Source organism: Solanum dulcamara, chromosome 5 (genome assembly GCF_947179165.1).
Source record: "Solanum dulcamara chromosome 5, daSolDulc1.2, whole genome shotgun sequence".
Lineage (NCBI taxonomy): Eukaryota > Viridiplantae > Streptophyta > Magnoliopsida > Solanales > Solanaceae > Solanum > Solanum dulcamara.
In genome coordinates, this window is record NC_077241.1 from 14,407,332 (window position 1) to 14,435,109 (window position 27,778).

The following is a 27,778-nucleotide window of genomic DNA, read 5'->3' on the forward strand; positions in this document are numbered from 1 at the left end:
TTTTACTTAGTCCGGGCTAATATCAGCTCACTATAGCACCTACATCACTTCGCTATAACGCCTACAGGGCCACTATAGCTCCTGCATGGCCTCTATAGCGTCTGAATAGCCGCTATAGCATGACTAACGGAATCAAACTCTAAATAATGTGATATCTTTTAGTTGTTCTCCTATTTTTTTATTTAAAAAACAGACAAAGGTTACTCCAAAAATTCTCCTAAGCCATCCTAAGCTTGGAAACCATGGAAGGAAGGGATTTTAGAGTAACGAGGGATAAAACACAAGGATTTTCAGTCTATGTCTGTCAAGATTAGCCTCCATGGAGCTAACAACTCGCGAAACCCAAATTATGCAGCAGTTGCTTGGCGTTCAGGTAGGCTGGGCTAGGGGACCTACAACACGTAGGAAATGGTTCCTAGGTAGGGCTTCAGACTTGGTGAAATATTATGAGGACAAGGGTCTATAGTTAGGACCTACGGCCCGTAGAAAGGTCTACAGACCATAGGGTGTTCATGGAAAGTGATCAAAAAGATGGGGTCTCAGAACCTTGACCTACGGACTAATAAGGCAGTTCGTAAGGGGACCTACGACTTGTAGGTAGGGTCCGTAGGTCACCTCAGACAGTTTTAGTCATTTTCGATTCTTTAATACCTAAGTTATGTCATTTTGGACCTATCCTAAGACCTGTAACTACCTAAACCCTTTAAAATCTAACTATTCCCTCTCATTCACTCAAAACCCCAAAAGTTTTCAAGAAAATTCTCTCTCAAGGTCATCTTCTCCAATAAAATTAGGGTTTTAGGATTCAAGTTTCATTTTTCAATTCAAGCTAGGAATTTCATTGAGGTATGTAGGAATTTCAATTATGCTTTTATTCATTCTCAATGATCTTATTATGCATGATTTGATCTTAATTAGATGTTTTTGATGAATTTCTCCTAAACACATGCATTATGCCTATTTTGTGATTATGAACTATGTTTGGGAATTATGCATGCATCATGAATTGAAGAACTATGATTTTAAGGATGCTTTTAGATAAAATATTAATGATGTTTTTAGAGATAAATGTTAAAATACACCAAGACTATTCCCCTTTTTTGAGTTTCATACCTAAACTATTGGGAGTGTGAGTTTCATACCTAAACTATTACTTATTAATTTGAGAAACACACTGTACTCTTTTATTTCACTTTCATCATGGTGTGTGTACTACACTCTCTCTTTACGCATCACACCCCACATGCATAAAACATTCCACGTTGACAACAAATAAATAAATTATTAGAAGTTAAAATTAAAGATTAAAGTATTACTATCCCCTCCACCTACAAAACAATTAATTATAAAATAAAATATAAATATTTTTTTTATCCCACTCCACCACTTTCTCTCACCATACCCCCTCCCCCCCACCTAATGTTTTAGTTTTATTTTTAAATTTTAAATTTCTTTTATAATTGTTTTTTAAAAAAAATCCTACTTCATCCCTCCCCTCTTCAAATAATAATTTAGATATTATTTTAATTTTTTTAAAAGCAACCGCTCCACCAAACCCTCCACATCCAATTTTTTTTTCATTTTGTGTTAAATATATACATATGATTTTAGGAAAGTATTTTTTACTTATCGTAAGAATTTACTTAAAATACAATTTTTATTTCTGTTATCTTTGGTACGCAAATAGAAAAAATATTTTCCTAAAAATATATGCACATATCTAACTCAAAATGAGAAAAATGTAAAAATAATAAAAATAAATTAAGAGCGGAGGGTTAGATGGGGTGGGTATAATTTTATTTTTTAAAAAATATAAAAATAAAAACATTGGTGGGGAAGAGGGTGAAATATGAATTTTTTAAAAGATAGTTTATATAAGAAATTTTAAAAAATAAAAGTACGAGGGGGGGGGGGAGGTGGTGAAGTGGGTGAGACAAATATTTTGAATTTTACTTTTTGAAAAAATAATTTCTTTTTCTTAAAAAAAATAATTTTTTTTGGAACATAAATACTTTAGTCTTTGACTTTTAATTAATATTAATAATTTTTTTTGGTTAAGGTAGAGTATTTTATCCATGTGGAATGTCATGTGATAAGGTTTTGCAAAAAATAGAGAGTGTATTACACACACCACTAAGGTGTGTTTCTCAAACTAATAAGTGATAGTTTAGGTATGAAAATCATACTTCCAATAATTTAGGTATGAAACTCAAAAAAAGGGATAATGTTTTTATGAAAACAAGATTGTTTCAAAAGGTGAAGTATTCTTATCACGAAGGATTTCCATGATTTTCTATGAACAAGCCTGTCATGATTTAGATGCTTAGGTAAGTGTCTTTATGAATATATTATGAAATCATGATTTGTTAAATGAGCTATTTTTATGATTTTCAAGTATGTATGATGAATTTGGTCTTACAAGTTTATTACCATTTTCAAAGATTATGCTATGGTTATGACTATTCTTGTTGAGAGTATCACCTAGCATCAAGTTGGGCTAGTGGAGATTACACAGGTTCCTAAATTATGTGCCTCTGTAAGGTTTGCCTTAATTGGCCCTGACTAGTGGATCCAAAAATAGTTCATGTTAATGGTCCTTACCTTAGCAAGTAGGACAATCTCTTTTCGGTGTGAGAGGGATGACACCGGACTCCATGTTATAGCTCACATGGTTTATGTCGGTTACGGTATCTCTCACTTATGTTATGTTAAGCTTATAATTTTCTTACGAATATTGCATTGATCATGTTTTATCTTTTTAACGATGTTTTAAAGGATTATGTCATGTCTTAGCTTGGTCATTGCATTATCATGTTTTATGTCATGTATTGCACATTCTCCTTACTCAGTATATTCCATAGTACTGACCGCATACTTCTTTCGCCTATATTATTTTATAATATAGGTCACGATGCTACTCATTAGACCAGTGGTTAGTACAGACTCCTCTCGCCTTTATGGTGAGTCCTCATGTTCCGATGACGTTCATATTAGAATTGTTTAAACTTTATTTCAGTTTTCCTTATATTTGAGATAGTTAAAGACATGTTCTAGCATCACTTCTATGGTAGAGACTTTCGGACATTAGATGATTCCACATATGTTGAGTTGTATATACTTTTTCTTCTTTTATTTTATATCAGACTATGTTGAGACTTATTCTCCATTTATGGATTCAGTTGACTTTCTTGATTTTTTTAGTGTTAAGAGACTTGTTTAGGGTCTTTCTTGATTCTATTCGTCTTTTCACATCTAGGGTGTAGCTTGGTTCATGAGAGAACGAGAGGTGGTTAGTGACAAGGGTGATGATTTGAGGACCAAGGTTATAATTTCAAGTTGCATGTTTCTTTTGGTTGTTTGCATGATATTATGGAGTAGATTCGGGTTGATTATGATGCCTCCAGTATGTATTAATTGTACTACTACTCTTGCTATACCAATTGGTATAGTACATCTGGTTGCAGGATTTGTGATGTTTCTTAGGTGAAGACGGCGATGATTTCTAACAGCTTTTACTTCTCTCTACCTATGGTGGAAGTTGTGTCTGTTCCATTCATAATTTATGTCATACTCTTAATAGCTCTTGTACCTGTTTAGACTAGTTTCTTGGGAGGGATGTATTGGGACTTTTTAAAAGGATTTTATACTGTAAAGCTAATTTTGAAAACTTTTTTTATTTTAAGAAAAGAGAATCATGGTGTTTTTATTTATTCCACATGACCTATTTTAAAAATGGATAAAAGGATTCTTCTATCTAGGTGTTAGAATAGATACACGCACAGCCTGGTTGAGTCGTGACACTATTGTAACAACCCATTTCAGGACTACACTCCTCATCTAGAAAGTAGAAGGAAAATGCTTCAATACTCAATCACCTATTACAATACTTCTATGAAAGTAAATAGGTTATTACTCACAAATAAAAACCTCAAACCTAATCAACTTAAGCATGACAAATGGGCCGGTTAGGGCCCCCCTAACTGGCCCCCTAAGACCGGCTCATTAAGGGCCCGCACGGGGGAGACCGAACTTGGTACCGGTCCAACACAAAAAAAAATTAGGCCGGTCTAGTCTATTTTTGGCCTGGACCAGTAAGATTGGCCCGGTAAGGGTCCGATACTGGCCCACCGGTCCACCGGCCCGGTAACGCATTTTTTTTTTGGAAATATTTTTTGGCCAAATTTTCAAAAAGAGATGTTGGGCCCAACGACTATATAACCGTTGGCCCAACGGCCAAATCTGAAAATATGCCTATTTTTTTTAAAAAAAAATAATTAATCAAATTTTTTTCTATAAATACCTACAACATTTAATCATTTTTTTCCACCAACAATCATCTAATTCTCTCAATTCTCTCTCAATTTCTCAATTCTCTCTTAAAGTGATATCAATCTTTTTTATTATTTTTTGCAATTTACAACATCAAATGGAAGTTTTCAACTTTCAAGTGTTCAACATTTCATCAATTTTACAATTTTTTATTTGATTTCGGCAATTTGGTATAATCGTTCCTTTTCTTGCTTTTATTTAGTAAATTAATTCTAGTATATTTAAATATTTAATTTTTGTGTTTATAATTTTTATTAGTTTAATTTGAATAATGAATAGATTAAAAAATATAGGTAAAAGTGTTAAAAATTTGTGTCTCGGTAGAGGTAGTGATAGTAAGAAAAAAAGTGCTTCCGGTAAAGGTAGTACAAGTAGAAATTATTCTCGTATGTCTGAAGCACCACCTAGTGAATTTGAAGAAATAGGTGTAGGTACACATGATATGAATGAAAATAAATATCAAGAAACTTACAGTATAGAAGAACCAAATGAATTTGAAGTAGGAATAGAACAAGATAATAATGATGATGTGCATGTTACACCAGCTAGTCCTAATATAGATTTAGGTAATGTTCAATCTCGAACAGTTAATCTTCCTCCACGACCTGTAAAAAAAAGAAAAAAAATTAATTTAGTATGACATTATTTTGAATGCATAGCCGAAATAATTAAAGTTCAATGTAAAGAATATCAAAAACAATTCGAGCATAAGACCGGGGGTAATAGAGGTGGAACGGGTCAATTGACTAGACATCTAGACAATGAACATCCTGGTTGGAAAGAATGAATAGGGGGTGCTACTGGGCCAGTGCAAGATAGAATAAACCGACAGACCAAAAAATTAACGAGGACGTATAATAAAATGAGGGACTATGAAGAGATAGAAAAAATGATAGATGTGGGTTGTCTACCTTTTTTATTTGCTTCTTCTAATGCTTTTATTCATTATATACAATCAATTTATAATCTCATGTTTAACGGTATTACTAGAAGTATTTGTAGATCAAATATTTTTAGACTTCATGGACAATATGCATATTATTTACGTTGGTTATTAACAAATCTTCCATGTAGAGTTTCACTTACTTCTGATCTTGGTCGTGCTATAAATAAAAATGATTATTTAACTGTTACTTGTTATTAGATAGATAATAATTTTATTATGCAAAAACGTATTTTAGCATTTCAATATGATGAAGACCGAAGGCATAATGCATAATTTATTTCTGATTCTATATCAATGGTTGCAAAATATTATGGTCTTGAACACAAAGTTTTATATATTTTTGTTGATAATGCATCTAACAACACCGCTGCTATTAATTCTTTAAAAACTGAGCTCTCCCCCCCCCCCCCCACATCTTTAAATAATATTTTTCATATTAGATGTGATTGTCATATATATAATTTAATTGTAAAAGATGAACTTTATTTTTTTGAGCCAACAATTGAAAATTTTAGGCATGTAGTTGGTTTTATTCAAGAAAATAATAGAAAAGCTAGACTTAAAGAATTTAAAAGAAAATGCGAGAAAAATAATCTTAGACCTAGATTAATGCTCGAAGAAATTGAGAATAGGTGGAATTCGACTTATGATTTTTTAAGGACTTGTAATCTTTATAAAACCCCTATAACTACAACTTTTAATAAATATGCATATAAATTTTCCGAAGTCATGTTGGAAGAATTTGATTGGACTAAAATTAATGATGTTGTTGTGTTTTTAAAAATATTTTATTTGGCTATTCTTGAATTTTTCGGTGCGTATTATCCTACTGTTTCTAATGTTTTAGCTTATTTAGCCGAAATTTCTTTATTGCTTATGAAATATAGAAAGAAAGTTGATTACAAAAATGTTGTTGCTGAAATGATAGAAAATTTTTAAAAATATGTTTTTCTATTCCTCCTATTTATTTAATTAGTGTTATGTTAAATCCATATATGAAATTTATTACTATGTCTGAATGTATTCACCCTATATATACTTCTATAAAAATTGAAAAAGATGAAGATCCTAGTATGTTTAAGGCGATGAGTGATACGAATGATGATATTCAAACATTATATAATCATTATATCGATTTACTTGATAATGTTACCCTAGTCATATTGTTCCTCTATCTCGTCCTTTCGATGAGTCATCATCTTCTAAAAGGCAGGCACGTGGTATGTCTGTCCATAATTTTTCTAATTTATCTACTTGGAATAGAATACAGCCTAACGAAGTATAAATTGGGATGAGCTTAATTATTATTTGAGTCAGGCTCCAAAGACCTTTGATGAAAATAGTGTCACTACACTGAAATGGTGGAAGAACAATAAAAAATAATATACAGTATTATCAACCATGGCTAAGGATGTGCTAAAAGTTCTAATGTCAATTGTTGCATTGGAGAGTGTATTTAGTCGAGGAAGGCTCATATCGTAGATAATTTACACTCTTTGGGGAGTAATGTCATGAATGTGTTTAGTTTGCCTCAGAGATTGGATTAGATCGGAGCGTAGGAATAAAGAAAGAGCAGAAGATACGGAAGAAGACGAAGAACTTGAAAAAATAACTTCAATTGGAAATTCTTTTGCACAAGCTAGTCCAAATTACAGAATTGTTGATTTTGAAAATTATGAGTCAATTCCTTTTAATGTTAATACAGATGAATTGGAGAAAATGATTCGAAATATGTAGAAGTTACAATTTATTATACACAACTAATTGTAAGTTTGTAACTTGTATGTTTTGAATTTTATCAATATATTAATAAAGTCAAAGACTTATTGAATTTTTTCATTTCTTAATTTTTTTCCTTACAAATTTCTTATAGTATATTGTGAGTATATTTGGTATACTTTGTAAGTATATATATAATATATAATGTAAGTAATAGATTATACATTGTGAGTATATTAGATATACATTGTAGGTATATATATTATAATATAAGTATATATATACTAATAGATAGTATATTGTGAGTATATTAGATATACATTGTAAGTATATATAATGTAAGTATATCACTATAATAGATAGCATAATACTAGTATACTTGATATACATAGTACATATATATAGTATAATCTAATTCTAATAGATAGTAGATTATGAGTATATAGTTAGTATATTATTATAATAGATAGTCTATTGTGAGTATATAGCGAGTATATTATTATAATAGATAGTATATTATGATTATATTAGATATACATTGTAAATATATATATATATATATATTTATTTATTTTTCTGATGAGCGTTCTTTCAGAAGGCTTAGTTCTGGAAGATGACCTGATGGAGGAAGACTTGAAGGTTGGTGAGTCAAGCAGTCAGACCCAGGTTAAAGAATAAAGAAAATGAGCCTAAGTTTCAAGTTCTGTTAGGTAACTTACCGGATAAGGTGGATTGCAAGATGATCCTGACTTTGCCAAGAGAGTTCATGGCAAAAACCAATCAGAATGAATTTTTGGAAAGGGATATATATATATATATATATATATATAATGTAAGTATATCACTATAATAGATAATATAATGTTAGTATACTTGATATACATGGTACGTATATATAGTATAATGTAAGTATATACATACTAAAGGATAGTATATTATGAGTATATTAGATATACATTGTAAATATATACAGTATATAATGTACGTATATCACTATAATATATAGTATAATTTTAGTATACTTAATATACATAGTACAAATATATAGTATGATGTAAGTACATATATACTAATAGATAGTATATTGTGACTATATAGTGAGTTTATTGTTATAATAGATAATATATTGTGACCAGATTAGATATACATTGTGAGTATATATAATATATAGCATAAGTATATTATTATAATAGATAGTATATTGTGATTATATTAGATATATATTGTAAGTATATATAATGTAACTATATCACTATAATAGATAGTATATTGAGAGCATATTAGATATATATGTAAGTATATAATTATAATATAAGTATATACATACTAATAGATAGTATATTGTGAGTATATACTGAGTATATTATTATAATAGATAGTATATTGTGAGTATATTAGATATACATTGTAAGTATATATAATATATAATGTAAGTATATTGCTATAATAGATTGTATAATGCTAGTATACTTGATATACATAGTACGTATATATAGTATAATGTAAGCATATAAATACTAATAGGTAGTATATTGTGAGTATATAGTGATTATATTATTATAATAGATAGTATATTATGAGTATATTAGATATACATTATAATTATATATAATATATAACATAAGTATGTTATTATAATAGATAGTATATTGTGATTATATTAGATATACATTGTAAGTATATATAATGTAAGTATATCACTATAATAGATAGTATAATTGATATACATAGTACGTATATATAGTATAATGTAAGTATATACATAATAATAGATAGTATATTCTGAGTATATAGTGAGTATATTATTATAATAGATAGTATATTGTGATTATATTAGATATACATTGTAAGTATATATAATGTAAGTATATCACTATAATAGATAGTATAATTGATATGCATAGTAAGTATATATAGTATAATGTAAGTATATACATACTAATAGATACTATATTGTGAGTATATAGTGAGTTTATTATTATAATAGATAGTATATTGTGATTATATTAGATATACATTGTAAGTATATATAATGTAAGTATATCACTATAATAGATAGTATAGTGTTAGTATACTTGATATACATAGTAAGTATATATAGTATAATGTAAGTATATACATACGAATAGATAGTATATTGTGAGTATATAGTGAGTTTATTATTATAATAGATAGTATAGTGTGAGTATATTAGATATACACTGTAAGTATATATAATATATAACATAAGAATATATAATATATAACATAATTATATTATTATAATATATAGTATATTGTGATTATATTAGATATACATTGTAAGTATATATATTATAATATAAGTATATACATACTAATAGATAGTATATTGTGAGTATATTTGGTATACTTTGTAAGTATATATATAATATATAATTAATTATATTACTATAATATATAGTATAATGTTAGTATATTAGATATATATTGTAAGTATATATATATATATATAATATATAATTAAGTATATCACTATAATAGATAGTATATTATGAGTATATAAATTATTATAATTACTTCTAAATTAACTAGATAATGATACACTATATTGATGATTGACTCAAATTTTTGAATACATAAACGCCGCAAAAAAATTCAAGTCCAACGGGCCCAACCAGCTCGACCCATTAAGCCCGGACCCTATACCCTTAATGGGTCATGGATAGGGTTTTTAATAATTTTTTCACTATTGAGACCGACCCAACCCGGCCCGTTAAGGATTCGATCTGACCGACCCGACCCACTTAACAACCTTAAATCAACTCAAGAACTAATACATCAGCTTCCTCTGGAACATGTTCTTTCGTTGATCAGTTGAATCTCACAAAGTACTCTCTCACAATGACTATTATTTGCCCAAAATAATGCTTAATCTATGTGAAAATAGCGTAAGCTCAATAGCGTCAATGAGGTTCTTTATATAGGATTCATAAGGACCGAATTTCCCTTTGCTTCTTGCTCCAAATTCCATGGGAACTTTGTCGAGGGTCAAAATTAAATATAAAAATCAAACGTTAAAGTTGTCTTATTAAGCTTACAAAGCAATACCGACATAGTACAAATTAGTACTCTAATAACAAATGTGATAAAGCTATTACATGAAAACAAAATCATTTCATCAACAAGAACACCTGATGAAAATAACAGCACTCAATAAAAAAAATTAAATTATATTAATAGTGTAAACAAATTTTCACACTATCAATTGATAGTATAAAAATTCTTTTTACTCTATCGATGTAACATAACTTAAACTTTTAACATGACATTTGCATGGTTTCGAATCACATCCCAAGCCATATTGATATGGAAATAGTCTGTGAGAGGTGCACCAATGGCGATACGTATCATATAAACTCCTCCAACCACTGCATGAGTCATGTGTATTTTACCACATGAATTAATAGACTCTAGAAGGTGAGCATTAAACTTGTTCACTTGGTCTTCATCAACAAATTTAAGATTTTTTTGCAATGCCAATGGTGAAACCCTAAAACACACCATAGAGAAATTTCTAGGAGCCACAATTTCAAACCTTTCATCCATAGCTACAAGTTCTTCAAAATGCTTAGCCATTTTGACATGGCTTCTTATGAAATTTCTGAGATTGACTACACCATAACTTCGTAATACAAGCCATAACTTCAATGCTCTGAACCTTCGACTTAGAGAAATTTGCCAATCTTTGTAATCAATCACTTCTTTGGAGTCGGTGGCTTCGTTTCTCAAGCATTCAGGAGTTGTTGACAAAGCTTTTGTAAGTGAATTTCGATCTTTCACCCAAAGGCAACAAGAATCCAAGGTGGAGAACAACCATTTGTGTGCATTGAGGCTGAAAAAGTACTTAAGTTTTCAACACCATCAAGAAGATATATATTGACAAAGTTTAATTTTGGCATATGCCCTACAACTTTGAGTGTGCACAAATAGGCACTTAAACTTATTTAGAGTTGAACGAGTAGACACACTAGTCCTACCAGGTGTCTTACACGTGGCATCCGAAGTGTATCACGCCACGTAGGACGCGTGTGTCTGCTTGTTCAATTTTATACAAATTTAAGTGCCTACTTATGCACAACCAAAATTGAAGAGCATAAATATCGATTGAAGCTAATTAAGTGCATATTTATATATTATACATTTAATTTTTATATATAGATAATATAAAATGAGATTATCTGAAAGATAAATATACCAAAATACCTAAATGAGTTTGCAATTTCAACACCATCCAGAAAATGTTGAAATTCTGGGCAAATGCATGCACTTCCTGCGTAGGCTGCATCGATATGTACCCAAATTCCATATTCTTTAGCAATTTCACAAAGTGGCTTCAATGGATCAACAGCAGTTGTTGAAGTAGTTCCAACAGTTGCACACAAAAATAAGGGTAATAATCCAACTTTTATATCTTGTTGAATTGTTGCGCTTAGTAATTCTGGACATAAAGCATACTCAGTAGCCTTTGTTGTTGGAATAACTCTAAAATTTTCAAGTCTAATCCCAGAAATCTTAACACTTTTTTGAAAAGAAAAATGGGTTTGATCAGATGCATACACTACTAGCTTGTCAATATTCTCTCTTCCAACCTTATCCAACATTTGATCTCTTGCAGCAACAATAGTGCACAACATAACTTCACAAGTTGTACCTGTAGGAAATAGTAAACTTTGCATGTTGAAAATATGATTATATATAGTTTTTCTAAAATTATTAATGTACTTAAGGGTCGTTATATAGTAATGTTGGTATTAGTTATGCTGACATTATTTCTTATGCATTATTTGATTTGGTGTATTAAAAATAACATGCATCATATAATTTCTTTTAAAAAAAAAAAAGTTGGTAGCAAAGCCTAATTTAAATTGGAAACATTACTTTGTATAACACCTCCTCCACCACCAGAAAAAAGGTATGTCTTGGGAAGACATATTAATTTCCCAAGCCAATCCATCACAATGCTCTCTAGCTCAGTAGCAGCTGGTGATGCTATCCAACTAAAGCCAACTACATTTAAACCAGCACTTAACATTTCACCTAGAATCCCAGCAGTACTTGAAATACAAGGGAAGTAAGCAAAGAAATTTGGACTTTGCCAATGTGTCAACCCTGGAAAAATATCCCTTTCGACATCTTCAAGTATTTTTTCTATTGATTCAGGTTGATTTGGTGCGGAATCTGGTAATATTTTTTTAAGATAACCAGGTTCAACTTGACTACGAACAGGATACTTTTCGATATTTTGAAAGTAGTCAGCTAGGAAATCAACCATCATATGACCTTGCCTTCTAAACTCCTCAGGGTCTAGAAGTGTACTACCACTTGTGTTGATGGACAATTGACCATCAAATTCATGTTCTGGGTTGGTTTTGACTGTACCCATGAATGTAATATTGTTTTAATTAGAATTTACAAGGAAGAAAAAAAACAAGAAAATTAAATCTTTGATGTGAGTTATGGATGTGGAACTTGAATTGGAGAGCATAAATAGATATGTATTTGTGTACTAATCAGTGTCAAACGACAAAAAGAGTCTAATCAGTGCTCTGTGCAATAATTGTTGAGGGAGGACTAAAGTTTGATATGAAAATTAATTGAACACGAGAATGTTACGTAAAAATCCTTTTAACTGATAGAGGGGAAAAACCATCGGGTAGAAGGATCTCACTATTTTGATATGGAGTACATAACTCTCAAATATAATGAGAAAACAATAATTAGAGTCTGTTTAGATTGGCTTAAAAAAGTAATTTTTATGTATGAAGTGCTTTTAGAACTTTGAAGTGCTGAAAGTTATTTTTATAAATAAACAGTTGAGTGTTTGGATAAAAGTGCTTATAATGTGAATTTTAGGGTTAAAAGAATAAAAAAAGGTAGTTTAGGAATTTAGTTAAAATATAAGTGATATAAAAGTAATTTCCATGGTCAAAGAAAATGACTTTAAGCACTTTGGGAAAAAAAAGTTAGGAATCCTAACTTTTCATTTTTGACTGATTTTAAGAACTTTATGGCTTAAAGTCAGCATTAGGCAAACACGTCCAAAAGCTAAAAAGGAGCTTTAAGTTGGTTTTGATCCAAACGGGCTCTTAACACTTCTCTTTTTTAAAAGGAACAACTACTAAAGAGGACACTCAAGACTACAATATTTATCTTGGTGTATAACTCTTTTTATATTTTTACTCTTTTTTTCTGGGATAATTTAAATAAGAGCAAGAGACCTTCTATTTATAAAAGAAGAAAACGCGTAAAAAATTGATGTGTTGTCAATAAATTTTTCCTACACGTTTTCTCTTTTCAAAGGCAGCACTTACACGTTTTTTTTATTTTTATTTTTTAAGATTTCTCTTTTAGGCGAACTTTTTTGACTTTTCTTTTCAATAATGACACGCATAATTAAAGAGTGAAGTGTCATTCTTGGATGGTTTAAATTCTTTGGACTCCATCTGAGGCCAGGGATGTTCTAGTAGTGAATTATAGCTGGGTACAACCAAATATTGTCGGAGATTGTCTTTTAATGTAGGTCCTACTTAAAAATAATTAAAATAAGTAAATTTAATTCACAATTTTCATTTGGTTGTGACTTAAAAGCTTCTATTTGTTATAAAATTCAACTTAAAAGAGTAACAATATAAGCGAGAAATAGACAAGAAATGTAGAGAGACAAGAGAAGAGAGACCTTCTTGTTTTTGGAGGCCGGCTTCAGTTTATGTAGAGTATTAATAGTTATTAGTTATTGTTAGTAAAATAGCCAGATAATTTGAGGGTCTTGACCTGATAATCTATCTTTAGTACATTAGAAGCTTCGTAAATGAATTAGTTAAGTTATAGCTTTCAGTATTTCTTTGGCAAACTTATATATACTATACGGATTTCATATGTTTAGCTATAAAGTGATTGAGTTCGTTTTTTAAGATATTGCATGTTCGTATATAAATAGCTTCCGCATTAAGCAGTGTTCAATCTTATAGCATGCCAGATCAAAGGTTTACTCGAACAAAAAATAATTTTGAGTGTCGATTTCGTCTAGGGTGTAGACTCGAATCATGAAAAACTTGGTATTAGAGTCAAGTTTTTAAGTAGAGCCTCTATGAAGTCGTGTTAGTAGAATTTTATTTATGGATGTTGTGAGAGCCCCACTTCTATAAATGAGCGACTACAAACATTAGGTCGTTTTGAACATTAGAATTCCTTATTTCTTAAAAGACTCTTCCCATTAATTAAAAAACTGAATTTTGAACTATTCATTTAACTACGGTTATTTAATTGGTGGTTAATGGGCGAAATACAGTTTTATTTAAGAAAAAACTACGTAATTACACAAACATTCCTGCCATATTTACTAATTCTCCCTATAGTTTGAAATAATTACATATTGGCTCATTAATTAAATAATTTCATATCATATTTCAAATCAGATACACCTAGATATATGTTTTTTTGCTATCGGATACATTGAAATAGGGAGAGAGGCGAGTGAGAACAAGAGGGAGGCAAGTGAGACTTGTATATGTATCCTAGATACACGCAAATCACACTAGATCTATGTATCTGACACTAGATAAATGTATTTAGGATAGGCGAGCCATATAGGAGAGTGGCTGGCGAGATTTGTCTATGTATCTCAGATACATGTGAATCCACTTGTATGCAGTGTATCTAGTAAATTATACCTAAATTTGACCCTATGTATCTGAGAAACATGTATCTGGGACTGGACATGCTAGATATATATATATATGTATTCAAAGTCTGAAATCTGATAAACTTTATAATATTATAAATTGGCGTGTATCTAAGTAATTAACTGCTAAATTAGTGTGATTTTTTTACGTTACTCCACTTAATATCTTGTGTCACTTGGCCATGTATAAAATAAATAAATAACTCAAGACTCAAAGTTTCTTAAAGGCGAATAAAACACACTTTACTCCTGTTCGTGTAAATTGCTACGAGAATATATTCTGGGTTCTGGCAATCGCCTTTCTTGCCATCGAATCCACAATTCATTTATGTTGGCAAATTCACCATTTATTATACGTATATGCTAGGTGATTTTTTCATTACATTTCATATCATTGTTTGGGGCAAAAAAAATGATTTTACTCACCCAACATCATTTCTCAAAATTAAAAAAAATTATTAATTTTTTCACAAAAAAATTATTAAAAATATTATCGAAAAAACAAATTTTGATGAATTTCACAAAAATTAACATCATTATTAAATGACAATACATTTATATCTAAAGATAACAAATATCGGATGAAATAATATATCACAAAGATCATGGGAAAGACAAAGTGGGAGACAAAGAATCATATGAAAATTGGTGTGTGAAAGATATATGGGTCCCAAATTATGTGGCAAGAAATAGAACTGTTGGAATTGAAAGGCTGGCTGTCTGCCTATTTGCCTCCTCTGCCGACGAAAACAGAACCAAGAATATCGTGAAATTAGTGGTTAATACCCAAACATCAAGGCTCCTCTATGTTTTGATATCCATACGTAGTCCCAAACCCCAAGGATCCTAGCAGTAGCACTTTCCATAGACACTTTCACGATCTGTGAAGCATTGTATAGTTCGTGGAAAGGCACCCGTAGTCGACTTTTTCCAGATTTAATGAGGGGTTTTTAGGTCTTTTTCCACCTTCTTCAAATTTAACCCTATATATTTTGGGACCACAATCAGCCCTTTATCAGTACCCAATAGGTTTTTTTTTCTCTCATTAACACTTAGAACTTTTGAGAGCAAGGATCGAAGAGAAGGAGAAGATAGGGTTCAAGGTTTTCAAGCCAAGTCTTCAAGTTTTGCTCAGATAACCATCGTTCTAGGTATGTAAGGCTATCAAAATGTTGGACTAATTTCATCCTCGTGCCCTACCGTTCATAAAGTTAAATTGAGTTATGAGTTCGAGTTTCGAGTCTCATTAAAATGAATTCTTGAATTATCTATAGGAATTCTATCGAATTATTGTGTATGTATAAATAAACGTTGATGATTTTCATGAGTCGAATCCTTGAGATGTTTGTTCATGTTTGCATTCACATGAACCCTAGTTGAGTTTTGCATCAATGTATTTAATGCATTATTGATGTTAAAAGAGTGATGATTTTCCATATTAAATGAATGATGAGTTGAAGGAGACTTTTGATATCTATTTTCAAGCATGAGTTTTAATACATTTGAATGTCATATTTTGAGAAGTTTATGTATGTTTCAAATGAATGATTGAGATGAGATGTTACCTATATTTAAGAGAAGAGATGATAATAAGAGAAGATGATGTAAACTGATGTAAAAGTCAAATGAGACTAGATGAGATATATTTTGACTGTTTCGCTCACTTGATCTTTATGAGCATAATAATGTTCTGGGAGTAGTATTGAGCACCGACTTGGACAAGAGCTTAAATAATTCAATCCCCATAAACTACATAGCCAGCATATGATAGGACTGTACCATTCAGTCGGGTGACTCCTCATAGTCCCAAAAGAGGACTTTTATATGGATCCAAATATGCTGTGACGTCCATTACCTTGGCAAGGTATTGGATGGCTGTGGAAATGACAACGCTTCATTGTATCGTCACTATAAGTGATGGTTGTCTGTTAGATAAACTCTCTAAGAAGTAAAGTATTATATTCTAATAGATTGAGTTGTATTTATTATTGCATAATATTTTAAAGCACTGTCTTATTTTATTTCTTACTTTACTGAGTTGAGTTATTGAGTTGAGTATCCTAATGAAAGTTTTCTTTTTCCATTTTACATACTTATATATTCCATGTACTGACATCATTCAACCTGCATCATTTTATAATGCAGACACATGTGTTAGAGATCATCAACAGACGCATCATTGAGGATTTATCTTCCATAACCTTTGGTGATACCTCTTTGCATTAAGAGGAGCTCCTTCACTTTTAGTTTTTCTTTTATTATGCTAGTCTTGAGAGGTTGCCGTGGGCTTATCTCGATACCATATTAGTAGTTAGTAGAGGCTTCATAGACTAAGTAGAGTGGAGTCCTTTATCTTTTAGAGTATGTTTTAAAAATACGACTTTCATTATTGAATTATGATATTGACTTATATTTCGATATGAGTACTTTAAGTTATTATTTAAAGAATGATGAGACTATTTTAAAATGCCCCCAAGTGATTTGCTTGGGACTAGCAATAATTTTCGAGTGTCGGCTACGTCCAAGGTGTAGGCTTGGGGCATGACAAACTTGGTATCAGAGCATAGAGTTCAAGAGACCTAGGGTTTCTATGAAGTCGAGTCGAATAGAGTCCTCCTTATCAGTGTGAAGCGTGCAATATCTATAATAGGGAGGCTACATGGCATTAGAAATTGTTTTACTTCTTTCTTACTTCAGTTTGTGCTATATAGTTTAACTCTATGAAATGTTCTTCAAATTGTGTTTCATGATTTTCAAATCATGCCTTCCAATTAAACCTTGAGTCAGAGGAACGTTGCTGAGAATGAGATTCTGCAACCACCTAGAATAAATACCTAAAACTGAGCCTGAGCAGCTGAGAATGAGGAGGAGGATGGGACTCATAAAGTTCCACAGACTACTCAGCCTGCAATGACTATTGAGGCTAAATTTAGAGGAGATATCTCTATGCTCACCCAGTTAATGAATGCATAGACGGGTCGTCAGAATACCCCAATCTCGAGCTTCAGTTCTCAAGAATTGTTTATCGCTAATAGAATTTATGATTTTCTGAGGATTAACCTATTAGTCTTCATTAGGTCCAGAGTTGAGGAAGATCCTCAAAATTTTATTGATGACATGTGGAAGATTTTGAAAGCTATGCATGCCACATAAATAGATGGAGTTGAACTTGTCTCCTACGAGATGAAAAATATTAACAATGTCTGGTACAATTAGTGGGAGGAAAGTAGAGGTGTGGATGTTGAGCCCATAGTCTGGGATGAGTTTGAGAGTGCATTCCTAGACCACTTCTTTTCACGAGAGTTGAGGGAGATAAAGGTAAAAGAGTTTGTAAATTTTAAGTAGGAGGGCATGGTTGTCAAATATTATAGCCTCAAGTTCAATCATCTGTCCAGGTATGCTCCCGAAATGGTTCCCATGTGAGAGCCAAGATGAGGAAGTTTGTGTCAGGATTAGGCAGACATGTTAAGAATGAGTGTCAGACAACCTTATTGATATCAAATATGGACACCTCAAGACTTATGGTGTATTCCCAATTGGTTGAGGACAACGATAAGAAGGATAGAGAAAAGAATCAAAGTAAGAAGGCCAAATTTGCAGACCATAAGTCAAACCAACAGAAGGGTGGAAATGGTAACTATTCTTTCTTTCAAAAGAGGTCTTTTGGTTATGCACTATCTGTAGCAAGTGTACCTGTGTCCAACAAAAGGAATGATCAGAGATCATAAAATTTCAAAGCACAGGGTTCTCAGTCCCAAGGGAGTGTGGCCCAAGGTCCTATGCGGGCACCGTTCTATGGTAAGTGTGGTAAGCCCCACTCGGAAGAGTATCGAGTGGGCACTGATGGTTGTTACAAGTATGGGTAGACGGGCCACTTTCATACAGAATGTTCGATGGGGAAACAAGGTAGTGGGGGCAATATAGCCCAATCTTCTTCGACAACATAGCCCAACAAAGGTAATCAGAGAGGGGCTAAATATGGGACATACGTAGGTATAAACCATCTGTATGCTATGGCTAATCGGCATGACCAAGAAAAATCGCCAGATGTTGTCACTCGTATATTTTGAGTCTTTTCTCATAATGTTTATGCTTTACCTCAATTCAGGTTCTACTTTGTCTATTGTGACTCCTTATGTAGCCATGAAGTTTGGAATTCTTTCTAAATGACTTTTAGAACCCTTTAGTATTTCTACTCATATTGGTGATCTATTCTATCTAAGAGAGTCTATCGTGATTGTATAGTCTTCGTCTATCATAAAGACACTTCTGCAGTCTTAGTTGAGTTAGATATGGTTGACTTTGATATTATACTTAGCATGGACTGACTTTATACTAGTTATACCTCAGTTGATTGTAGAACCCAAGTGGTCAAGTTTCAATTTTCGAATGAGCTAGTTATTGAGAAGAAGGGTAGTCCAACCTTGCCTAAGGGTTGATTCATTTCATACCCTAAGGCCATAAAGTTAGTTTCTAAGGGGTGTATCTACCATATTGTCTTAGTTAGAGATGACAGTGTAGAGACACCATCTCTTTAGTCATTTCTTATAGTAAATGAGTTTCTCAAAGTCTTTCTTGAGGGTTTTCCTAGAGTCCCTCCTGACAGGGAGATAAACTTCAGAATAAATGTTCTTTTCGATAATCAACCCATCTCTATTATGCCATATAGACTTTCTCTCACAGAGTTAAAGAAGTTGAAGAAGCAATTGAAAGACCTTCTTGAGAAGGGGTTCATTAGGTCGAATATCTCACCTTGGAGTTCTCTTGTCCAATTAGCGAAAGAAAGATGGTTCTTTGAGAATGTGCATTGATTACCGCCAGTTGAACAAGGTTACTATAAAGAACAAATACCCTCTTCCAAGAATCAACATCCTATTCGACCAACTTCAGGATGCCACTTGTTTCTCTAAGATAGACCTTATATCAGGCTATCATCAATTGAAAGTGACAGAATGTGACATTCCAAAACCAGCCTTCAGAACCAGGTATGGTCACTATGAGTTCTTAGTCATGCCCTTCAATTTGACTAATGCCCCTGCAATATTTATGGACCTCATAAATTGAGTGTTTAAGCAGTACTTAGACATCTTTGTTATCATGTTTATCAATGACATTCTTATTTATTCGAGGAATGAGGAGGAGCATGCTAACCATCTCAAAATTGTTCTTCAAACTCTTAAGGAAAATGAGTTATATGCTAACTTTTTGAAGTGTGAGTTTTGGATTGCATTTGTGATATTCTTAGGCCATATTATTTTTGGTGATGGTATTTGAGTGGACTCATAGAAAATTAAAGTCATTAAGAACTGGCCCAGGCATATATCCCCGACTGATATAAAACGTTTCTTGGGTTTGATCAAATACTATAGGAGATTTTTTGAGGGGTTTTCATCCTTATCATCACCATTGACTAAGTTGACTCAGAAGAAGATTAATTTTCAACGGTCTGATGCTTGTGAGAAAAGTTTTCAAGAGCTGAAAATAAGATTGACTACTACTCCAGTTTTGTCCCTACACGAGGGAACAAATGGTTTTGTGATTTATTATGATGCGTCTAGAGTTGGATTGGATTATGTTTTTATGCAGAAAGGCAAAGTCATATTTATGCGTCCAGAAAGCTTAAGATTCACGAGAGGAATTATCTAACTCATGATCTAGAGTTGGCAGCAGTATTATTTTCTCTCAAAATTTGGAACCATTATCTTTATGGCATGCATGTTGGTATTTTCATAGATCAAACAAACCTGCAACACGTATTCAATCAGATAGAGCTGAAGCCGAGGAAAATGATATAGCTTGAGTTTCTCAAGGGCTATGACATAAGTATTCTCTACAATCTAGGTAAGGCTAATATTGTTGCTGATGTTCTTAGCAAGTTGTCCATGGAAAGAATCACTCTTATTGAAGAAGAGAAGAAAGAGTTGGATAGAGAAGTGCATAGCTTTACATGTCTAGGAGTTCGCCTTGTAGACACTGATAAGGGAGGTATTATTGTTCAGAATGGGCAGAGTCTTGATTAGTTGTTGAAGTGGAGGAAAAAGAAGTTCAAGATCCTATTCTCCTTCAATTGAAAGAAGATGTCCATAAACAGAAAGTGATGGCTTTTGCCAAAGAAGGAGATAGGTTGTTGAGGTATTAAGGTAGATTGTGCATTCCAAATATTGATAATTTTTGAGGCAGAGTTATGAACGATGCTCACAGCTCCAGGTATTCAATTCATCTAGGATCCACAAAGATGTATCATGACTTGAGAGAAGTCTATTGGTGGAATAATATGAAGAGAGACAATGCAGAGTTTGTCTCCAAGTGCCCGAATTGACAACAAGTCAAAGTTGAGCATCCAAGGCCTTGTGGTGTAGCTAAAAAAATAGAGTTGCTAGAATGGAACTGGGAGATGATCAACATGGATTTCATAACAGTTTTACCATGATCTCGCTGACAACATGACTCTATTTGTGTAATTATGGATAGAATGACCAAATCAACCCACTTCTTGCTAGTTAAGACTACAGATTTGGCCGAGGATTATGTAAGATTGTCTATTTGAGAGATAATCAGATTGCATTGAATTCCCCTGTCCATCATCTCAGACAGAGGTACTCAATTCACTACCCAGTTTTGGAAGTCATTTTAGAAATGTTTGAGTTCAAAAGTAAATCTTAATATTGCTTTCCATCCGCAAATAGATGGTTAGGCAGAATGTACAATTCAGACCCTTGAAGACATATTGAGAGCTTGTGTGATTGATTTTAAAGGTAATTGGGATGATCACTTACCTCTTATAGAGTTTGCCAACAATAATAGCTTCCATTCGAGTATTCAAATGGCTTTAAATGAGGTTTTTTATTGGCGAAGATGTAGATCACCGATTGGTTGGTTTAAGGTTGGTGAGGCTGAGTTGATAGGGCCATACTTAGTCCACAAATCTATGCAGAAGGTGAAGATCATTTAGGAAAGGGTAAAAATTGCCCAAAGTTGTTACATAGTCAGCATAGGATAAGACCATACCATTTATTCGGACAACTCTTCATAGTCCCAAAGAGGACTTTTATATAGATCCAGAGATGATGTGACGTCCCTTACCCTGGAAAGGTATTGGATGACTATTAAAATGACAACACTTCATTGTATCGTCACTAGCTCATAAGTGATGGTTGTCAGTTAGAGACACTACCTTAGAAGTAAAGTATTATATTCTAATATACTGATTTGCATTTATTATTGCATAATAATTTAAAGCACTATCTTATTTTATTTCATTCTTTATTGAGTTGAGTTACATTCAGAGTTGAGTATCCTAATGTAAGTTTCCATTTGCCATTTTAAATACTCGTACATTCAATATCTTCCATAGCTTTTGGTGAGACCTCTTTGTATTAGAGGAGCTCCTTTACTTTTAGTTTTTCTTTTTTTATGCTAGTCTTATGAGGTAGCCGCGGTCTTGTCTCATCACCATCTTAGTAGTTAGTAGAGGCTTCATAGACTGAGTAGAGTGGAGTCTCTTTGAGACTTTCACAGTCCGTTTTGAAAATATGACTTCCATTATTAAGTTATGATATTGACTCTATTTTTATATGAGTACTTTAAGTTATTATTTAAATATTGATGAGACTTTTTTAAATTCCCACTTGATGTTACTCTTTTATCGAGTTAAGTCTTCTGTTGAGTGAGTTAGCCAGGCCGAGTAGTTCATTTGGGACCAGCAATGGTTTTTTAGTACCAACCACGTCCAGGGTGTATAATCGTGGTGTGACAGATTTGTAAGAGTACCTATGAGTCATATGTGGCCATTCGTACGTCACCCCAACTCTTAGTCAAATTCTAAAATATGAGGGTCAGTCCTATGAGCCAAGGTTATGACCCGTAGAAAGAGTTACGACCCGTAAGGTCAACTCATAACTCCTGTGACACATTCCAATACTAAAATATGCACTTAGGTCTTACGTCTAGGACTATGACCCATCAAGCATCCTACGTAGAAAGGGGTTAGTAGACCCCAAGCCAAAATCTTAGTCAAGTTCTATGAAGGGTCTTTTACGACCCGTATTTGACTCTACGACCCATAGTAGATTAGTCATAGACCCATTGAAAAAACCTCCAGTGAGTCCAATAATTGGACCCCAGGTCCTAGAAAGGAACCCAATGGTCCATAGGAAGAGGCCCATAGAGGCCTAGTCAGTTTTAAATGAGGGGCAAATTTTTCTTTTTCCCATCTTTCCCAAACTAAACGCAAGACGTTTTGGGAATAAAATTTGTCCCTTATCAGTAACCAACAAGGTTTTTTCTCTTATTAACACTTAGAATCTTTTGAGAGCAAGAATTGGGGAGAAGAAGAAGAATTGGGGGTTCAAGAGTTTCAAGCAAGATCTTTGAATTTTGCTTAAATAATCTTCATTTCAGGTATGTAAGACTATCATAATATTGGACTAAGTTCGTCCTCATGCCCTACATCTTCACTCAGTCAAGTTGAGATTTAGTTTGAGTTTCATTTCGATGAGTACATGAGTTATTAATATAAATCATACTGAGTTCTTGTAGATATTTAAATATACTTTAAAGATTTTCATGAGTTGAGTTCATGAGATGTTTGTTCGTGTTTGTATTCACATGAACCCTAGTTATGTTTTTTATTAATTATTTATGCACTTTTTTGAGTTAAAGAATAATTAGTTTCATCATTTAATTGAGAAAGAGATTGAACATGAGTTGAGTTCGAGAAGTTTCTTAATTATCATTTTGAGCATGAGTTGAGTTTGAGAAATTTCTTAATTGTTATTTTAAGCATAAGTATTAATACATTTAAACGACTATTTTTGAGATTGAGTTGAGAAGTCAAACTATGCTTTTAAATGCATTTATTTAGTTAAGAACATATCCATTTCAAAGAGAAGAGATAAGTTGAGAAGAGTTGAGTTTTAATTTATGTTCAAAAGATACTAAATGAGTTAATTGAGTAAATACACTCACTTGAGATATGAGCATAGTAACTATATATTTTAGAGTAGTATTGAACACCAATTTTGGTAAGAGTATAGAACAACTCAAACTCCATAAACTACGTAGCTAGCGTAGAATAGAAAGGAGGACTATTATTGGATCCAGAGATGAGTTGCGTCCTTACTCTAGCAAGGTATTGGACGGTTGTGAAAACGACAACAATTCATTGTATCATCACGTAGCTCATAAGTAATGGTTGTCGATTAGAAAAGCTCCCAGAGTAAAATATTATATTTATATATACTGAGTTGCATTTACTTATTCATATCTTTTAAAGCATATTTTTACATATATTGAATGGTTTATTGAGTTGAGTTATTTCAGAGTTGAGTTGAGTTGAGTATGTTTGAGTAAGTTTCCTTTCAACTGTTTTACATACCGTACATTCGATGTACTGACGTCATTTGGCGGTGCATCTATTTACGATACAAACACATGTAGTAGATATTCTCAACAGGTGCATCGTTGAAGATCAAATTTTCATCCAGTTTTTGGTGAGACCTCCTTAGCATTAGAGACGCTCTAAAGTATTTACTTTTTCAGTCTTTATTTATCATTTTGAGGTAGCTGTGGGCCTATCCTGTTACCTATTTTTCAGAATCAGTATTAGAGACTTCATAGACTATACAGACAGAGTTCGAGTTTATTTAGCTTTATCCATTTGAGTTATGATTTAAACACATTGAGTTATATGACTTGTTGGCAAAAAAAGTCAACAAACGTAAAAAAACGTCCAACGAAAAAATCCAAAAGAATCGGCAAAACTGCAAAAGGTTTCTTCCAAAGGAAAAAAATATTTAAAAAACGTACATACAAAGGGCAAAAAAGGTCAAAATGGTTTTTAAAATAAGCAAAAAAAACGTCAAAAATTTCCAAAAAAGAGAAAACCCAAAAAGAGTCCCAAAAATAGGCCAAAAATTCCTACTAATCTACCTCTGTTTGAAGACTAAAAATCATTAAAAATAAATATTATACAATTTTTCTTCACTTATTATATCATTATCATAATTATATTTAATATTGATTATACTAAACATAATAAAAATTAAATGGAAAAGATTTTTTTTATTATAGTTAAACTCCTACATGGAGAATCTTTTTCCAACTAAAATAGACATGATCTAAAAAATAGTCAAAAAAACTTCCAAAATAATAGACAAAAAAGGTTTTAAAACTTTCAAAAAAATAAACAAACGTAAAAAAAAAAGATTAAAAAAAAAGGTCCAAAAAAATAGGCAAAAGTTTTCTTCCAAAATAATAGGCAAAAAAGATTCTTAAAAACGTCCAAAAAAATAGGCAAAAAAGGGGGTTAAAAGCGGTTTTAAAATAGGCAAAAAAGGTCAAAAAATCTAAAAAAGAGAAAAACCCAAAAGGAGTCCAAAAAAAAAATAGGCAAAAGTTTTCTACCAACCTACCTCTGTTTGAAGTCTAAAACTCATATCAATTCTAGAGGGATAAGAAGACTACTTCAGTATCTATATATTATTAAGAGCGTCAAATTGATGAGCACCAAATCTCTCATTCTTTCTTTTCAATTTCCTCCTTACCGTAAGTCTTTCACCTTATTTTAACTCTCAAAAATTTATGTAATAGTATTGTAGTTTGCAATTACCATTGTTTCTTTCTACCTTATGTTATATTATAGGTGTGTGTGTGAGGGGGGGAGGGTTAATCTAGTTTGTGCTAGGTTTACCATTGTACTTATTCTCCCTCCTTTTTTATAGTATTGACATCCAATTTTGACCCTCTACAACGCAAATTAGCTACCAAGTTTCTTTAAATTTCGAACATTTTTGAAATAATTTACTTTTATAAAAATTAAATCTTTTTCATGTTATTCTTAACTATTTTTGTCTTTTTATATAATTGTAGGATAATATACATATTTTTATATAACTATATTCTTAATTACTACTTTTGTGATTATTCGAAAATCATCTTAAAAAATTATTTTTAATTAAATGTTATGTTAATTAGGTTAATTTAATTATAGTTTGTATTTTCAAATTAATTGGTTTATGACTAAAAAAATGCACTTCTCCCACATCGAAAATTCATGAAGGATTTGAGTTTTTTGGAGCTATATAAATGCTCATATTCTCATTAAGAAGAGAGGAAGAGGTGAGAGGTTTTTAGCCACCCAAAGTTAGAAAAATTTCCTTACTTGATTAGGATTTAGACTCTTGTCCTCAGCTTAAAAGTTGTGAAATTTTTTAGCTTTCAGTCTAGACTTTTCTTCGAGGAAAATAAGAGATTGAAGTCAAAATTTAGGCTAAGAACAAAGTTCATATAACGTCGAACCCATGAATATTCGAGTCTAAATTTTCAATTTTTCTTTTTGTGAATTGGAGTTTCGTCAAGCTGGTGGTGGTGAAGTCATCTTTCGCTCATCGTCTTCAATCTCGCTGCCCGAAAAGAGATAAAATCTTTTGTCAGCTTTATTTTATTTAATTATTTCATATTTTATATTTAGTTGACTTGTGTAATCTAGTTTTTTTAGTTAGCATGTATTAATAATAATTAGATTAATTGTAGAAATTTTTTATAGTTAGCATGCGCTAAGATTAATTAGCTAGCATGTGTTAGGATTATTTCATGAAAGCTATTAATTTTGTTACATTATTTTTTCAAGTAGTTTTGTTTGACAATATAGATTTTCATGTTTTTAATTTCTTCTTTTAACATGATTTAGATAACAAAATATGAGTAAGTTATTATTTAGTTAGAACTTTCATAGCCTAATTGATTTAATTCTTTCTTTAAGATTTGAATTAGTATGGCGTATAAATTAATTTTGTGTCCTTTAATTACTTGAATATATTTCTTGTTTCCTTTTCTTTGTCTACATATATACATGTTGTTAGTCACCTCTAGGATGCCCATCAATTTGATACCTTAAAATATCATGATATATTTCTTGGTTTAGCTTAAAATGAATAGATGCTTATGTTATTTTATTTTGGTGCATGTGATATCAATTTGAGTCTATCTTTGGACTCCGTTCTTACATATCATTGAGTTTTGAGTCTCTCATCATCTTGTTCGAATTGCTGGAAAGTTGATATATGGAAAAGAAGCTAATATTCATGGTTTGAATATTGATATTGGGCTGTATACATGGAATACATGTGGAAAATAGTGTTGTATTCACTGATATACAATATATATATATATATACAGTCTGATATGCAAGAAAATAGTATTGTATACACTGACATACAATATATATACATTCTGATATACGATGAATATAGGGAACAAACAGGTGGTATACAGTGTATATACAGTTCAATATCCAGAAATAATGTTGTATATAGTGTATATACAATTGCGGTATACAGAAATTGGGCTTAAGGCCCAAAACGTACGTGGCCCAACAGCTTAGTCCAAACATACAGAAATGAAGTGTCAGGCCATAGTTTCATATGTTAGTTATTATTTATTTTTATTGATTCACTTTGTAATAATTGATTTACTTATGTTATTTATAATTATTTGTTTATATATTAATCTTAGTTTAGTTTAACTTAATTAGATTCCCATAAAGATAAAGCATTTCATGTTAATTTATTTTTTAAATAATTTTCTACCTTTATTTAGCCATTTTGATAAACTTTACTTTCTTTTCATATTATTTTCAATGTATAAGCTTGACCATTTTTTTCAAAAATAGTTTTAAAGTCTTTATTTCCTTTTAAATTAATATTTTCAAAAGTTAGTCAAATAATTTTCAAATCGTCAGATAACCGCTTGTTAGCGTTCACTTTGAATGCTAATACCTTGTCAAAGTGGAAATTTGAACCCTTACCCATTTTCTCTAATTTTAAGATTTAAATATGTTAGGGTCTTTAAAATTAAGGTTTCTTGTTTTTCCTTAAAAATTAAGTGGCGACTCTCTTTTCTAAAATTATTTTTTTTGTCTAAAAGTTTAAATTAATTTTAAACCGTCATTTTCCGACATAACATGTAGTAATCTTATATATTTCGCATTGTGATTTTGCTTATTTTAGTTTTAAAACATGAGAAGCTTCGGTTGCTTGAGAATGGAGTCTTATGTGGTGTGAATCCAAATTAAATTGGATTCC

General features: G+C 31.6%; 1 protein-coding gene and 1 long non-coding RNA gene across 2 annotated transcripts; one reads left to right on the top strand and one right to left on the bottom strand.

Annotated features, from left to right (window-relative positions):
• Window positions 1-10,009: 10,009 nt before the first annotated feature.
• On the bottom strand, window positions 10,010-12,677 carry LOC129889054 (phenylacetaldehyde synthase-like). Its single transcript, XM_055964167.1, has 3 exons — window positions 11,894-12,677; window positions 11,219-11,666; window positions 10,010-10,847 (listed from the first exon to the last, which is right to left on the bottom strand). The coding sequence occupies exons 1-3, from the start codon at window positions 12,396-12,398 to the stop codon at window positions 10,265-10,267; spliced, it is 1,536 nt and encodes a 511-aa protein (XP_055820142.1). The 5' UTR covers window positions 12,399-12,677; the 3' UTR covers window positions 10,010-10,264.
• A 2,663-nt stretch (window positions 12,678-15,340) lies between these two features.
• On the top strand, window positions 15,341-17,114 carry LOC129890654 (uncharacterized). The gene is made up of 2 exons (XR_008767031.1): window positions 15,341-15,847; window positions 16,842-17,114. It is a non-coding gene; the product is annotated as an uncharacterized LOC129890654 (long non-coding RNA).
• Window positions 17,115-27,778: the final 10,664 nt, after the last annotated feature.